We start from the raw sequence: 17,362 nt of genomic DNA, 5'->3' as shown, positions 1-17,362 counted from the left end.
TACTAATTCCCAATTATTTTTTCCCAGATCGTTCCAACGACCACCGACAAATTCTGCGCCCGCATCCTCACCAAAGACGAGATAAGATCCTTCAAAAGACCCCACTTGTCCTCCTCCAACAAGGTTCTCAACCAGGAACCCGTCGTAGAACCCCAAGAGGACACCGTAAACAACAACAGCCAAAACACCAACAACCACCAAATCTACGACATCAGCAATTTCGACCAATATTTAACTCTAGTATCCCAGAACATGTCTCCGATTGGCCAGATTCAGCAGATAAAGGATGGTAATGGTTCTAATTATCTGATTCAGGAGTATCAGGAGACTGTTATGGACGATGATGGTCTCGGTTGGAAGTATAATAAGCACCCGGGTGAGAGCAATGACGGTTTTGCATTTGGCCCCCCCAAGCCCCAGGATCAACAGAATAGACAAATTCCCTAATGCAATACGAACTGATTGAGTCGTTTAATGAGAACGCGAATGAGGAAATGGTTGACTTGTTGTCGATGGTAAGTGAAAATTGTAATTAATAGATAGATACTTTATTTAAATTCAATATTTACAATTTGCGTCAATACAATTATAATTAGTTGGTATTGGTATTTAGCCTTGAGGCAAGTTACATGAACTTCCTGATATGTGTAAATAATCGACTTAATCAATAAAAAATAAACTAATTTATGAGTGATTAAAAGTATTCCGAGTGGATTTATTGCACATAATTGAACACGAACGAACACTTTGACTCGGAGTATTTTCTTGAAGCAAATTTTCGATTTTTATATTTGAACCAGTTTCCGTAGGACTTTAATGGTTTATTAATACCAAGTACTATATTGTTATACCAAGTAAATCGTCTAATTTTAATTTTAACAAATGTCAAAAGAACTTCTCATTTTCTCAAACTTTGATGAATTTTTAAAATCAAACTACTTGTCGTAAGGCCGTAATAATTCAGTAAGTTTTATAAGACCATGATATATATCGCCAAAAAAAAGTTCCATAAAAATAGGCCTAAATTTTTTTTTTCAACTGTTAATTACAAGAAGCTCGGTAGATTTTCGCCTAAAACTAATTTGTATCATTCCCAACTAATATCTTTCTAACAGTTTTTGATTTTTTAAAATCGATTCGGTAGTATGAGCTTAAATGTGGACGAAAAGTTTAAGACTTTTTTCCAAATTACAAAGAAACGGCTTGGCAGATCGTCGCACAAAACTAGCAAACAATAGTCCTCATCGAGATACATCAAATGCCTTTTAAATTTTTGAAATCGAACCAGCCGTTTTTGAGATAACGTCGACTTACGGCAAAAAATCTGTTCACACACACACACACACACACACACACATCCAAATTTGATCTCATTCGATTCAGAATGGATTGAAACGTCGAGAAAACATAAAACTAGCAATTCGGTTTTTTTTTGGTGTGTCGAATTTTGTAGAATGCGTTAAATTGTTGTAGACTGAAATTTTTTTAAATAAGCTAAAATTTTTGTAGCTAGTTTGAAAATAATGTAAGTTTTTTTCAAAATGTTGAAAAATGTATATTGTCTGAAAATGTTATAAATTATCTGCTAATGTTGCCGAGTGTCTGAGAATGTAGTGGAGTCTCTCAAATGTTATGGATTATTTTAAAATATTGGGGAGCATCTGAAAATGTTGTGGAGTATCTTAGAATGTTGTAGAGTGTTTGAGAACATTATAGAATGCCTGAACATTCTGTAGAATGTTTGAAAATGTTGCTGAGTGTCAGAGAATGTTGTCAAGGACTTGACAATGTTGTGCAGTGTGTGAAAATGTTATAGATTCTCTGACAATGTTGTAGATTGTCCGGAAATGTTGTGGAGAGTCTAAGAATGTTGTGGAGTGTCTGAAAATGTTGTTGAGTTACTGAAAATGTTGTGGAGAGTCTAAGAATGTTGTGGAGTGTCCGAAAATGTTGTTGAGTGTCTGAAAATATTGTGGAGTTACTGAGAATGTTGTGCATTGTCCGAGAGTGTTGTCGAGTGTCTGAGAATGTTGTTGAGTGCTTGAGAATGTTGTCGAGTGCTTGAGATTGTTGTGGAATGTCTGAAAATGTTGTGGAGTGTCTGGTAAAGTGTCTAAAAATGTTGTATATAAAAAATATTGTGGAATAATTGTGGGAATTGTTGTAGGCTTTATGAAATTGTTGTAAATTGTTTAAAAATGTTGTAGAATGTCTGATAATGCTGCCGATTGTTAAAAAATGTTGCAAAATATCTGAAAATTTTATAGATTGTCTAAAGATATTGCTAATTATCTGAAAACTTTATAAATTGTCTAATATTGCAAATTGTCTAAGACTATTGTTGGGTGTCTAAGATTATTGTCGAGTGTCTGAAAATGTTGTGGTGTGCTTGAGATTGTTGTGGAGTGTCTGAAAATCTTTAGGAATTTCTAAAAATGCTAATTTATTAATAAATGTTAATTTAATAATAAATTCTAATTTCTTAAAATGTTATCAAGTGTCTGAGAATGTTATAAGTAGTCTAAATGTCGTAAATTGTTTCAAAATGTTGCATTTTACCTAATTGTATATTGCAGAATGTCTGAAAATGTTGTAAATTGAATTTGTCTGAAATTGTTATTATACTGTCTGAAAATGTTGTGGAGTTTGCGAGAATGTTGTAAATAGGCTAAAAATGTTGAAAATTATTTATAAATATTGCGGATAATGTTGTGGTATGTCTGGAATGTAGCAATTAAGTTATTCGAAAACTTTGCAAAATGTCTGAGAATGTTGAAAATTGTCTCATATACTTGTGTAATGTTTGACACTGTTGTAAATTAATTGAAAATGTTATAAACTGTCTGAAAATGTTGTAGATTGTCTCAAAATGTTAAAGCATGTACGAAAATGTTGCAAATAATTTAAAAATGTTAGATTTTTTAAGAAAACAGTGAGTCTAACTGGAATGGATGTGAATTTTGTCTTAAAAATCAATTTCCACCCCTTCCTTTTATCATTTACGCATTACGAAGTTTCACTTCAATCTATCTTTGCTTTAATTTATTATTCACTTACTTTAATTTATTTATTCTATATTAATTTTAAGTACTCATGTTGTATTTTTTTCTTTCTAGGAGAACCTCAACGACAACTTCTACGAAGCCGCCGAAAGAAATTTAACTGCCACTAATTTAAGGACAAGAATGATATTTAATAACATTTTCCACGACATTTATTTGTTTTATTGTGATATAGATTTTAAGTTTTGATTTTTATTCAGCCTTCAGGAATATTTATTTTTGGCGTGGATAAACGAAATATATATTTTATGTAAATGGACGATTTGTTTTATTTGTACATATATATACTAGCTGGCCCGGCATAAACTAAATAACTAAACTGATTGTGAATATGGAATTATGTGGTATGTAAGTCCAAGAGGTAGCTAACACAAATTAAATAAATGGTTTACCCACTGCAACGCATGCCTTATAAAGGTAGTCTAACAAATCAAATGTGATTTCAAAAACTCTGTGGAAAAATTTACAGCTTTGCCATAGATTGGTATGGAACCTAATACCTCTCAAAAAATGTTGTATCTTCAGATTTAATTATTTTTACTCTCAGATTATGCAAGAATCGATCGATAACCTTACCGTCGCTAATATTTAAGAATTGTTTTAAAAATGTTTGTCAGCGGATAGAGCGGATTTAAGTTTATCCATAAGCTCAGAAAAATTATGATCAAAATTCAAAGAAAAACGTTCCATTCCAAATAACATTTATTATTATTTATTACGGCTTGCTTATGAATAAATAAATAAATAAAATATATGAAAAATGGTTGGACTAATAAAATTATTATTATGACATAGGGATTTATGGTAGTACAGTGAAAATGTGGAGTTAATTGTATTTTCAAATTACGAACATCAAAATTTCACCCACTTTATTGAAAGTGGCCCCATAACGACCACCAATGCCTCCCAAACTGTTTTTTGCCGCCTTGATATTTTTATATCAAAATATCATGAATAGATATTGAATTCGCGAAAAAATTCAAAGATTATTATATTGAATATCTTATCTTATTCCGATAAGATTATTAATCATCATCGTCGTCATATGTTTTGCATTTTTTCTAAAAAAAAATTTATAACGCTCTCGAATATTGTTCTTGAATAATCGTTGTGCTATTTGTGTAATTTTGTGAAATGATAATAAAAATGAAAGGTAAGATGTAAGAAAGTTCTAATTTAATTTTTTGCATTAAGGCAAGTTGCATATTCCTGATATGTATAAATAATCGATTTAATTAGTAATAATTAATTTCCCTATTTTTAATTTTTTAAAAGGACATACGTGGTGTATGTTCGAATTATGATTTTATTATAATTCAACCGTTTTTTTAATACTATATTATAATATAGCATTAAAAAAACAATTATATCATAATTGAGTTTTGTAACTAATTAGTTACATAGGTCAATTATGAAATAACTCTACTGACGCGCAAAGTAATAAGAATTTTGAAGAATTGATGAATAAACATTAAATTAGATGCAGCTTTTGCCGAAAAAGAAATAACTCTACTAACAGGCAAATTAATTAGAATCTTGAAGAAAACATGAGTAAAATATTAAATTAAAAGCACTTATTTGTGATAAATAAAGGACCTTACTAACGAGCATATTAAAATCAGCAAAAAAACAACTTTACTGAACAAAATAATGAACTGAACAAGAATTCTGGAAAATTGATGAGTAAAAAACAACTTGACTGGCGAGTAAATTAATCACATTCTTAAAAATACACCAGCAATATGTTAAATTGGCGAGCCAAGCCGTTTCTTTGAATTTTCGAAAAAGTGTTAAACTTTTCGTCCACATTTAAGCTCGCACTACCAAACGATTTAAAAAAATCAAAAACTTTAAATTTAATTTAAATTTAAACTTAATTTAAAAAATTTAAGACAATTTTTATGAAACTTTTTTTTGGCGATATATATAATGGTCTTATAGAACTTACTGAAATATTACGGTCCTGCGACAAGTAGTTTAATTTTAAAAATTCATCAAAGTTTGAGAAAATGAGTAGTTTTTTTTTGCATTTGTTAAAATTAAAATTAGACGATTTACTTGGTATAACGACAGAGTACTTGGTATTAATAAACCATTAAAGTCCTACGGAAACTGGTTCAATTATAATAATTGTTGATTTTTGCAAAGTGGCTTTTTGAAAATACTCCGAGTCAAAGTGGTCGTTCGTTTTCAATTATGTAATATTGTATTGTGTAGTATAATATTGTGTAGTATAATAAATTCACTCGGAATACTTTTAATCGCTCATAAATTAATTTGTTTATTATTGATTAAGTCAATTATTTACACATATCGGGAAGTTCATGTAACTTTCCTCAAGGCAAAATACCAATATTAACTAGTTGTTAATCAAATTCTAATCAATCTATTATATTTTCAGAACAAATCTTCCTCTGTACCCTCTTTTTAACCATCCACTTGCAGTCATCTTTATCACTAGAAGTACCTGCCATGGTCAATTGTCCTGTCGAAGATTCAGCAGTCGATGTCCTTTTTGCAAATCCTGAAGACTGCAATTCCTTCTACCAGTGCAGAAAAGGAGTTCCAATTTTACTGCCTTGTCCCAACGATTTGCAGTGGAACGACGACATCAAATTGTGCGATTATCCAATAATAGACGGGTGCAAGGCTGGAAACTTGGTTAAGTCACCGAGAACAGGTAATGGGAAAGGATAATTGTTGGATAAGTAGACAATTATATGCATTTTTCTTGGTACTTTCAGCTGCAACTGATTTCATCCCCGATAGCATCATAGAACGATGCAAGAGATCTGCTGAAGGAACCATGTTGGCAGACCCTGAAGACTGTGCGGGGTAAGTAATAAATTTCTGGCACTGGTATAGATTTTTTCTAGTGATAAAATCGAATCACCTGATTGATTATCTTATTATCTACATACGTATATATAAAAATAAGTCGGGTTTTCCTTCCTGACGATATAACTCCAGAAGAACGCACGAACCGATTTCGACAATTTTGCATTCGTTGGAAAGGTCTCGGGCTCCGCAAGGTTTTATAGCTAAGAAAATTAGTGTTGCATGGCATCGTGCTCTAATGCAAATTGCTGGAACTTACCGCACCGTAATTAAAAATTCGAGTAATGACATTAGAGAGAATTACCAGAATTATGCTTGGATAAGTCAACGAGCAATTCTTGCCGCAAAGAATAATGAAGTACACGCACTGAATTTCACCATTCAATCAAAAATTGCTGGCGATTTGGTGACATACCAATGATTCCGACTGGTCTTCCGTTTGACTTCAAACGATTGCAATTTCCAGTTCGTATTGCGTTCGCAATAACAAGTCGCAAGGCCAATCGCTTAGTGTTTTTCGGGATAAATATCAAGTAGATTATTTAGAAAATCATTGTTTTTCACATGGGCAGTTATTCGTTGCCTGTTCACGAGTTGGAAAACCATCCGCTTTGTTTGTGTTAACGTCAGATCAAAAAACAAAAAATGTGGTTTACCAAAGAGCACTTCAATGAAACGGATAATTTGCGGATTCACTTTAATTTACTTAGAGAAGTTCAACTAAAAAACACTTCATTTTTGTAATCGAAATAAATTCATTACTGTTGTGTAATAAAATCAAATTTTTATATATACTAGCTGACCCGGCAAACGTTGTTTTGCTAAAAAGGTATATTCTAAACCATTTTTAGAGAATCAAAAATATTAATACTTTAAGTGCATAAGGATGTGTTGTTTGAATACTGTACCTATACAATTAGGTATTATAAAAACAATAAACCTCATTAGTTTGTCTATATTTTGTCAATACAATCAAACTGCAAGTTTTATACACTTTCTATAGAAAACATCGTATAATCCAATCCAAGTCTTTTTTAGTCTTTCGACTTATCGATTACGTTTCAAGTCTTTCAGATTCTTTTTGAATTCTGGATTTTGTGCATAATTGTAAATGATACTACTGGTCTTATACAAAATTTTCAAATTTCTGCGAGGAGAGATAGAAAATAAATTAAGTATTTCTTCTTTGACCTGCGTTTTGAAAAGTTTCAAGTAACATTCGATGAAATAAAGTAAATTTAATAAAAAGTATATATGTAGAGCAGGACGAAGCACAAAGGTCCAATTTGACTTTGAGCAAATATTAATTATATTGTGAAAATCAAACCAATTATATCACAACAAATAAGATATTTCAAACGAACAATTATGTGACTACGTTCAGTAAAACTGCCAGCTACATCGTCATTGTAGAAATGTGCTTTTTTGATGTCTTTCAAAAATTTGTTATCTAGACCTTTTTACACTATAGACGGAATAACTTGGAACGGCCAGGTGGCAAACAGGCTTAATGTCTTATTTTAATTTTAAAGGTGTTTTACAAAATAATTACATTTTTACCGAATGCTAAAAAACTACCAACGGTAAAAAATACTTTTATTATGGATTTTCAAAGATTAACGTTTATCTCCCGATAGCAAAATCATGAGCATCAATGTTATAGCTGGTTATACATCTTTTTCCCTCTACTTCCAAATATTGTTGTTAAACAATGCTCAACTTCACTGGTTTTTGACACATCGGTGGTGGACCTTTTTAGCTCCGGAAATTATAACTGGGAAAATATTATTCGACAAAATGTCCATTTGATCGATATCAAATTTAGGTTCTGAATTGAAATAATATAAATAAAAAATAAAAAATAATATAACCTAGAAAATATTTTATAAATACCAATGAGTATATAATTATACAAATGACATCTTTCAGAGCACCGTGTTTGAGAGAAATATGTCAAAAAGTGCATTTTCATATTAACATTTCAAAAAAGTTGATATTTTGAGTTTCTAGTAACAGTTGCGGCCCGTTTAATAACGTTTTTGTGTAAAAAACCTACAGACAAAACTACTTACTACAATTTAATCATAATTAAATAATATTCACGTAAAACATCCTATTAAACGTAATTGAACATCATCTGTCAAAAACGTTTGACATTTGACGTATTAGCCACTGTCCATTGTTTTATTCAAATTACGCTCCTACAAAAATTTTCAAATAAAAAATGTAAAGTTTCTACGCGATTTTGAAATAAAATCTCACCTTTCCGATAGACTAAGACTGGCCAAATCGGTTTAGCCGTTTTCGAGTTTTACCGAATCATTTGATCGAGAGCTTCATTTTTATATATAAGATTAAATATTGTCAATTTAGCTTATAGGAATCTTTATGTATTTCTGATTGCTGAATAAAACATAGTTTTCTCAGCTCGATTCGAGTTGGTTCGAAGAGGATATTTTTCTGATTCGATCAAGATTTGTTTCTGATTCGAAGAAGATTTTTTTCTAATTCCAATCAGATTTTTTTCTGATCGACTTCTCTAATTTTTACTACCTTTTAGGTTCTATGTATGTTCTTCAGGAGTACCTCACAATAAAACATGCAGCCCCGGATTGTTGTACCACGATTCTTTGCACGTTTGTGATTGGCCGGAAAATGTTGATTGTTGCGAAAACGGAGGCGAAACTCCGGAAGTCACTGTTGCACCTAAACCGGATACTACTGTTGATCCGGATATCCCAACAGGTAAAAGATAAATTAGTTATGAGAAAACAGGAGCAACAATTTTCCCCAAAAATTTTTAAAGATAACAGTTGAGAAACGTTTCTCTTAAATGTGGGAGATCGATGGCACCTTTTCTTTGTAGTTATTATTTAAATAAAATTTGGAAATCTTAAAAAATTATAAATTTAATTGTCAAAAATATCATAACTGGTTGTTCATGTAACAGCTTAGCGCTTTATTTTCAGAATAAACAGTTGAAAATGTTATCGCTACAATTTGAAAAGTTTCTCAATCTCACATATATGTTATGTAAAGGATATGCTTAAGAGGCACAACTAGGTAACCGCCTAAAAAAAGTTGATTTTTGGGAATTTATATTAAAAAAACTACTTTATCAATCATTTCAAAATTGGAATATATTTATACATGTTTTAAGAATACATAGTAAAATTTTTTAAGTTATCGTCGATCTCCAACGGCGCGACAAAAAAAGCCCTTCACTGCTGCAGTGATTCCGGCCTTCTACGTAGACGAAATTAAAAAAAAATTATTGTTAAACTAGATAATATTGTCTGTAAAATGAACTACGATAAAGAAAAAAAAAAAATTGGCAAAATGACGGCGTTTTGTAAAAAAAATCAAATTTTGCTCAAAATTTTGGTCGCTTTTGGACTGCCAAAATTCGATTTTTGATCTGATCAAAAAATCGATAGTTTATTTTGCGGAGAACTATATGTAGAATATGTAAAAAAAAATTGATAGTGATCGGATCATTTGTTTTTGAGTAATCGCCGCAGCAATTTCGGAAAATGCTGTTTCGAGAAAAACGCGTTTAAAGATTAAATGATCGTTATACTATTACTATATATATATACTCTTTTAAATGGATGTAATTCAAAAACTATTTAAGATATCGATTTAAAATTTTGGTATGTTATTTTTATAGGTATAACCTATCAAAATATGGAAAACTTGAAATTTCGATTTTTTGAAAATTTCACACTAGTTGTGCCCCTTAAGGCAAAACGAAACTTACACCTAATCAGTATTATTCTTTTATTTTTGTTGAAACGTTCAAAATACGTATTTGGAATGGATTAACCCAAAATACCGAATCTTATCTACATCTATTTGTGAGATATATAAATCCAATAATCCATCTTTAGTCATTGTTTAGTGATCAAATGTGATTTTTTGTCAACAAAACAAATAACTAATTTGGACTGATAACGTCGATGACTCGAAATCGTGGAAAATTTTAATTCCAAGCGCCTTCCAAAAAAACGATACCAATTTTTGCAAACTTTGACTAATTTTTAAAGCTATACCAGTTGTCGTAGGGCCGTAATATTTTAGTATGATCTAGAAGACTATGGTATCTACCGTCCAAATAATAAGAATAAAAATCGTGGAAAAAAAATTTTTCAACACTTTATTACAAGAAAACGGCTCACTTTTCTGATATTTACAAAGAAACGGTTCGGCTGATCGTCGCGCAAAATTGATAAACGTTAGTCCTCATTGCGATACATCGAATGGCTTTAAAATTTAAAATCGGTCCAGCCGTTTTTGAAAAAACGTCGATTTACGGCAAAAAAATCTGTTCACACACACACACACACACACACACACATACTTTTTCCAAATTTGGTCTCATTCGATTCAGAATGGCTTGAAACGTCGAGAAAACATAAAATTAGCGAATCGGATTTTTTGATGAAGACATAAACTTCTCCTTCGGGAAGTTAATAATCATTTTTAAAATAATCATTTTTACATGTCGATTGTTCTTGGAACAATCCACGTGGTTCGTTTTTGACAGAAAGCCGTATGGCATCCGTAAGGCAAGGCTTGTGTAGAAGATTTACATAAAACAATTAAATATTCATATGTAAAGCTCGCATATAACAGCGTGAATAATAATATGTGACATAAGGATTAAAATGAAATATATGAAACTTACCACATGAATAATTGGAAGACACAAACACAAAACGTAGTCAATGAAAGTAATACTTGCACAACAAGCATGTTCGTGAAAAAAACCTTCCAAACCTTCATCACTAATCATAATTACTGTTTTTAGCAAATGTTAATGTAAATTTATTGTGCAACGTACACGAAAACACTATACACTTTATAATTTATCACAAATTTAAGAAATTTGTTGTAAAATTAATAAAACGTGTTAATACTTTGACGTTTCATTCACGAAGAACCGTCCTACTGTCCTTTTTGTTTCGCCGGAAGTTGGTTCTATTAGGGTGCACGCACACGGCGACAGGTTGTAAGGGTACTGTCACACCGTTCATGTGACCAACTTCTCGCAGGATTAGGACATATTTTATTAAATCTTATGTTTAAATTATTATTTAATATCAAATTTAGAATAATTTTACCTTAAAGCCTTTCTTTTTATATCATAATGCTATCCTGATGTTGATTTAGAATAATTTTACCTTAAAACCTTTCTTTTTATCTCAGAATGCTCTACTGATGTGGATTTCATCCCCAACTTCGAAGACTGCTCATCATATTACCAGTGTGAGGGACAGGAATCGATACTTCTACAATGTCCTGACAGTCTGTTCTGGAACCAGGATAAAGAGATGTGTGATTTTCCTGAAAACACCAAATGTTATATTTTGTAATTAGAAATAGCTTGACCTGTAAAAATCAAACTAACATAATAAATAACTTAATTATTAAGTATTAATCAAACAACTAAGAACTATGTTCAGAAGAATTCCTTGCTAATTCTAGAAATGTCTTTTTTTTTGCTTATTAATTCTCCATTCGAATAAAACATTTTGTTCAATACTGTGTCAAAGTGAGTCTAAGTTTTTTATTTTAATATAATATAAAAGTTTGTATATATAATTAAAAACACACACACATATATATATATATATACATATAATATATATATATATGCATATATATATTAACAATAAATTTGTACAATTTAAATCTAACACATATAAAGCATTTTTTATATAATATATATAGTCTTAAAATTATTTTATCATAAATATTTACAATATATTACATTATATATATATATATATATATATATATATATATATATATATATATTTATATATATATCCATTATTAGAGTATTCATATATTCACAGTCAGCGGAACTAAAAATAATTTCTCCCAAGGCTGTTTGATAGCACTAATTAGAATCTCAATCGAGTTTTTTGTCTCCAATTGAATCTTCCACGTTTCCATTGCTGAATTCTTCAGCTCGTCAAGAAAATTAAATGATACACATTTATCTTTGATATCCTAAAAATAAGAAAATTATTATATAATAATAATAACTAAGTGCACAATTGGCATGAACTTCATATATGTTAATTTTTACCCTGCAGAAAGTAAATTATACTACTAATAACAATAATTATTATCCCACTTACAATTTCGACCAGGTTCATCATCGGTTGCTTCCTGCTAACCACAAATTCCTCGTCATTGTCCACAAACAGCCACGTCAAATCCTCAGCAACAATTATATCATCACAAGTAACAATTAAACATCCGCTAGAATATTCCACTTTATTGTCAGTTTCGAAAGATTTAAAAATCATAAACAATTGCAACTGTTGCATTTTGTTGGATGTTAAAATCGGTGACGAATTCTGCGACCCTGCTGCCTTCTCTTCGGTTAATACTTTTTGTAACTTTGTATTGAGACTAGTCGGTACCGAGCAGTTTAAGTTGCAGGAGGAAGATATTTTGTTTTCTATAAAATAATATTGTTGTTTAAAATTGTTGCAATGTAGATTGGTATTTTAGTTACCTGATAAATAAGCCAATAAATTGTTGGTCCTCTGTACGTCTTTCAGTAAACACAAAGCAGTTAAATTAGGACTAGGTTTTGTCTGTTCTATATTAAATGATATTCCTTGCTTGTAAGGCAATAGGTCTATGGAACACAATTTGTGTATTTGGAACGATTGGTGTTTCTGAAGCCATTTGCTCGGGTCACCTCTGAAATATAAAAAAACATTTGACAATACTGCAATAAATACTAATGATTATACTGCCACATATATATATATATATATATATTATATATATATATATGTATATATATGCCATATATCTTTTACAGAATCATTTATTAATTATCTATCTAATTACCTACCTTTCCTTGTCAACAATCTTCAATATATGCAGCCTGGTATTCGTCAACACAAAACAACCCTCCAATTTCGTCAAACTAGATTTGTCAAAGTTCTGCAAAACAATTTCGCACCTCACCAACCACTTTAGGGTCTCATTGACATCCGTGAATATATTCTGGTACAGATGCAAAGTCAATCGATGATCCACAATTGAAAAGTCTTGGTAGGAATAAGAAAAGAGTTGATTGCTGGAATCGTCAGGGTGAGATTCCAAGTTTTGTGATGGTGAAGTCTTCGAGTCATCGTTCGTTTTTTTCATTATTAGATTGTTTGCACTTTGAAATAAACCTAAAAAAAATTTATATTTAGTTATTAAGATACCTTGATAAGCTTTTCTATGGCTAAGTTCTTAATATTTATGAATAAATTCACATGTTTTTATTTTTTTTACCTTCTAGCATAGATGAAATAATAGAAGGGCTACTCGACAAGTTACTTTTACCATTTTTAAAATCAGAAAGTACTCCATTGTTGGGTGTATGTGATTCACTGGATTTGTCTGAAAGATAAATATAAATATAAATATGTAATTCACGATATACAAGAGTATAAAAATTTTGTAATAAAGAACTTGCATTGAATTTATTAGTTAAATATAAATGGCAAATAATAATGTTCAATTTTGAATGTGATGTGATAATTTAAAACATTGCTGTGATGGTCTTTAAGTAGTCTTTTAATTTTATTTTTGAATATTTCAGAAAAACAGAAAAATTTGTGGGGTAATATGTGTAGTTTTTGCTTTTTCTTTTAATAACTTGAGAAGCAATCCGAATACAACATTTTCAGACAATTTACAATTTTTTCGGACAACTTACAATACTTTTAGACAACTCACAAGATTTTCAGGCAACTTACAACACTTTTAGACAACTCACAAGATTTTCCGGCAACTTACAACACTTTTAGACAACTTACAACATTTGAAGAAAACTTACAATATTTTCAGACAACTTACAACATTTTTAGACAACTCACAACACTTTTAAACAATTTACAAAATTTTCAAACAACTTACAACATTTTGAAGCAACTTACAACATTTTCAGACAACTCACAACATTTTAAGGCAACTTACAACATTTTTAGACAACTTACAACATTTTGTGAAAACTTACAACATTTTCAGGCAACTTACAAAACTTTTAGACAACTTACAAGATTTTCGGGCAATATTTTGAGGCAACTCACAGCATTTTCAGGCAACTTACAACACTTTTAGGCAACTCACAACATTTCGAGGAAACTCACAACAATCTCAGGCAACTTATAATTTTTTCAGACAACTTACAACACTTTTATACAACTTACTACATTTTGAAGCAACTCACAAAGTTTTCAGACAACTCACAATATTCTCAGACAACTCATAATATTATCAGGCATCTCACAACATTATCAGGCAATTTTTGAACAATTTACACGATTTTCAGGCAACTTACTATATTTTCAGGCAACTCACAATATTTTCAAACAACTCGCAAAGTTTTCATGCAACTCACAATATTCTCAGACAACTCACAATATTCTCAGGGAACTTTTAAACAATTTACAATATTTTCAGGCAACATACTGCATTTTGAAGCAAATCACAACATATCGAGACAGCTCACATCGTTTTCAGGCTACTCACAACATTCTCAGGTGACTCACAACATTCTCAGACAACTCACATCGTTTTCACAAATTTCTTAGGCAACTCACAACATTCTCAGGCAAGTCACAAAATTTTCAGACAACTTACAATATTCTCAGGTAACTTACAACAATTTCAGGCAACTTACAACATTTTGAGATAAATCACACCAATCTCAGGCAACTTACAACATTCTCAGGCAAGTCACAAAATTTTCAGACAATTCACAATATTCTCAGGTAACTTACAACAATTTCAGGCAACTTACAACATTTTGAGATAAATCACACCAATCTCAGACAACTTACAACATTCTCAAGCAACTCACAATATTCTCAGGCAACTCACAACATTATCAGGCAACTCACAACATCCTCATGCAACTTACCACATTTTTTGACAACTTTTAAACAATTTATAAGATTTTCAGGCAACTGAGTTGTTTGAAAATACTGTGAGCTGTCTGAAATTAATGTAAGTTGTCTAAAAATGTTGTGAGTTGCCTGGAAATGTTGTAAATGTTGAAAATGTTGCGAAGTGCCTGAAAATGTTGTTAAGTGTCTGAAAATGTTGCGAGTCGTCTGTAAATGTTGTAAGTTGTCTAAAAATATTGTGAGTAGCCAGGAAATGTCGTGAGTAGCCAGGAAATGTTGTAAGTTGCCTAAAAATGTTGTAAGTTGTCTAAGAATGTTGTGAGTTGCCTGGAAATATTGTGAGTAGCCTGGAAATGTTGTGATTTGCCTGAAAATAATGTGAGTTGTGTAAAAATGTTCTAAGTTGCTTAAAAATGTTGTAAGTTGCCTAAAAATGTAGTAGATTGTTTAAAAATGTTGTGAGTTACCTGGAAATGTTGTGAGTCGCCTAGAAATTTTGTGATTTTCCTGAAATTGTTGTAAAGTGTCTGAAAATGTTGCAAAGTGTCTAAAAATATTGTCGGTTTTCTGCAAATGTTGTGAATTGTCTAAAAATGTTGTAAGTTGTTTAAAATTACTGTAAGTTGTCTGAAAATGTTGCAAGTTGCCTGGAAATATTGTGAGTGGCCTAGAAATGTTGTGATTTTCCTGAAAATGTTGCAAAGTGTCTGAGAATGTTGCAAGGTGTCTGAAAATGTTGCGAATCGTCTGTAATTGTTGTGAGTTGTTTGAAAATGTTGCAACTGGTCTGAAAAATGTGTAAACAGCCTGAAAATACTGTAAGTTACTTGAAAGTATTGTAAACTGCCTAAAAATGTTACATACTGTCTGAAAAAGTTGAATCCAGATTGTTTCACCAGTTATTACATCCAAAAACCAATCACAATATTCACAACAAATCATTTTCAGTAACTCCATCAATGCAAGCTCTTCATTATCAAATAAATATATTACTAATTACTAATTATTAATTATTATTAATAATAATACCATTTTCAATGGCAGTGCACACGCTATTCGTCATGGATCCAGAAGAACTACTTTCCGTTAGAGTGTTAGTGGTTGTTAGGCTTTGATCTATAGAACTATAATAATTAACTTAAAATCAGATTATTAATTACAATTAATAATAAATGATAATTGAAAAACTCACTTCTGGCTTTCAATTCGTCGCATTGTTGTGTATAACATCGTGGATTGTGTCTAAAGACGGATAAGCCATCAGTCTGCGTTCTTCTGATGATCTTTTCCTAGAAAAAAGATAATGGACTTTCTTAAAGGTGTTCTGTAAATATAGTTTTAAATTGTTTGAGATTTTTATGTAGTTGAAGGCGTTTTATTAACTTCCCGAAGGAAAGTTTATGTTTTCATCAAAAAAATCCGATTCGCTAATTTTATGTTTTCTCGACGTTTCAAGCCATTCTGAATCGAATGAGACCAAATTTGGAAAAAGTATGTGTGTGTGTGTGAGTGTGTATGTGTGTGTGTGTGTGTGTGAACAAATTTTTTGCCGTAATCGCCGTTTTCTCAAAAACGGCTGGACCGATCTCAAAAATTTAAAAGCCATTCGAAGTATCTCGATGAGACTATTGTTTGTCAGTTTTGTGCGACGATCGGCCAAGCCGTTTCTTCGTAAATAGCAGAAAAGTGTAAAGTTTTTCGTCCACGTTTTAGCCCGCAGTTCTGAATGGATTTTGAAAATTCAAAAACCGTTCGAAAGATATTGATTGGGAATCGTGCTGATTAGTTTTTGGTAAAGATCGGCCGGGCCGTTTTCTTGTAATAAAGTTTTTTAAAACAAAAATGTCGACGCTTTTTATGATTATTTTTTTGACGGTAGATACCATAGTCTTGTATATCATATTAAAATATTACGGCCCTACGACAACTGGTTCAGCTTTAAAAATTCGTCAAAGTTTGCACAAATTGGTATCGTTTTTTTTCGGCATTTGTCAAAATTAGACCTTTGATCGAAGTTTTCTCAAAAACGTCTGAGCCGATTTTAGAAATTTAAAAGCTATTTGATGTATTTCTGTGAAGACTATCGTTTGTCAATTTTGTGTAACGATCTGCCAAGCCGTTTCTTTGCAATTTGAAAAAAAGTGTTGAACTTTCGTCCACATTTAAGCTCATCCTACCGAATCGATTTTAAAAAATCAAAAACTGTTCGAAAGATATTAGTTGGGAAATGATACTGATTAGTTTTAGGTGAAAATCTGCCGACCGTTTTTCTTGTAATTAACTGTTAAAAAAAATTTAAGCCGATTTTTATGGAACTTTTTTTGGCGATATACATCATGGTCTTATAGAACATACTGTAATATTACGGCCTTGCGACAAGTAGTTTAATTTTAAAATTCGTCAAACTTTGCTAAAATTATTATCGTTTTTTTTAAGTAGGATTGATGAAGTATATTATTAACATTTACACTTTTTTTTTTTTTTGATTAAGTCGATTATTACACATATCGGGAAGTTCATGTAACTTGCCTA

The 17,362-nt window shown here is 31.0% G+C and overlaps 3 protein-coding genes across 3 annotated transcripts in view; 2 read left to right on the top strand and 1 right to left on the bottom strand.

Annotated features, from left to right (window-relative positions):
- LOC113364206 (serine/threonine-protein kinase 11-interacting protein-like) overlaps positions 1-293 on the top strand; it is a 9,028-nt gene extending 8,735 nt beyond the window's left edge. The window contains exon 4 of the mRNA XM_026606694.1: positions 28-293. Within this exon, the coding sequence (XP_026462479.1) occupies positions 28-293 (266 nt within the window). The remainder of the gene's footprint in view (positions 1-27) is intronic.
- Positions 294-4,208: 3,915 nt separating this feature from the next.
- Positions 4,209-11,275, top strand: LOC113364205 (peritrophin-1-like). Its single transcript, XM_026606693.1, has 5 exons — positions 4,209-4,215; positions 5,464-5,742; positions 5,807-5,897; positions 8,461-8,645; positions 11,109-11,275. Exons 1-5 carry the CDS (start codon positions 4,209-4,211, stop codon positions 11,273-11,275), a joined length of 729 nt encoding a protein of 242 aa, XP_026462478.1.
- A 472-nt stretch (positions 11,276-11,747) lies between these two features.
- Positions 11,748-17,362, bottom strand: part of LOC113364191 — a 7,816-nt gene continuing 2,201 nt past the window's right edge. The window contains exons 2-8 of the mRNA XM_026606678.1: positions 16,023-16,119; positions 15,860-15,946; positions 13,212-13,319; positions 12,781-13,108; positions 12,433-12,623; positions 12,050-12,375; positions 11,748-11,918 (exon numbers count right to left, since the gene is read on the bottom strand). Coding sequence (XP_026462463.1) covers positions 11,748-11,918; positions 12,050-12,375; positions 12,433-12,623; positions 12,781-13,108; positions 13,212-13,319; positions 15,860-15,946; positions 16,023-16,119 — 1,308 coding nt within the window. The remainder of the gene's footprint in view (positions 11,919-12,049; positions 12,376-12,432; positions 12,624-12,780; positions 13,109-13,211; positions 13,320-15,859; positions 15,947-16,022; positions 16,120-17,362) is intronic.

This window comes from Ctenocephalides felis, unplaced genomic scaffold (genome assembly GCF_003426905.1).
Source record: "Ctenocephalides felis isolate EL2017-DRISC unplaced genomic scaffold, ASM342690v1 CF-g0.4_SCAFFOLD_00845, whole genome shotgun sequence".
Taxonomy (NCBI): Eukaryota; Metazoa; Arthropoda; class Insecta; order Siphonaptera; family Pulicidae; genus Ctenocephalides; species Ctenocephalides felis.
Note: the sequence above shows the minus strand (reverse complement) of the source record. Positions and strands in the feature narration are given on the sequence as shown.

Bases quoted from the DNA above. Each gene is read 5' to 3' on its own strand.
- LOC113364205 (XM_026606693.1), top strand. The intron at 5,743-5,806 runs GTAATGGGAAAG...TGGTACTTTCAG, and splicing joins GGTTAAGTCACCGAGAACAG to CTGCAACTGATTTCATCCCC. The intron at 5,898-8,460 runs GTAAGTAATAAA...ACTACCTTTTAG, and splicing joins GACCCTGAAGACTGTGCGGG to GTTCTATGTATGTTCTTCAG.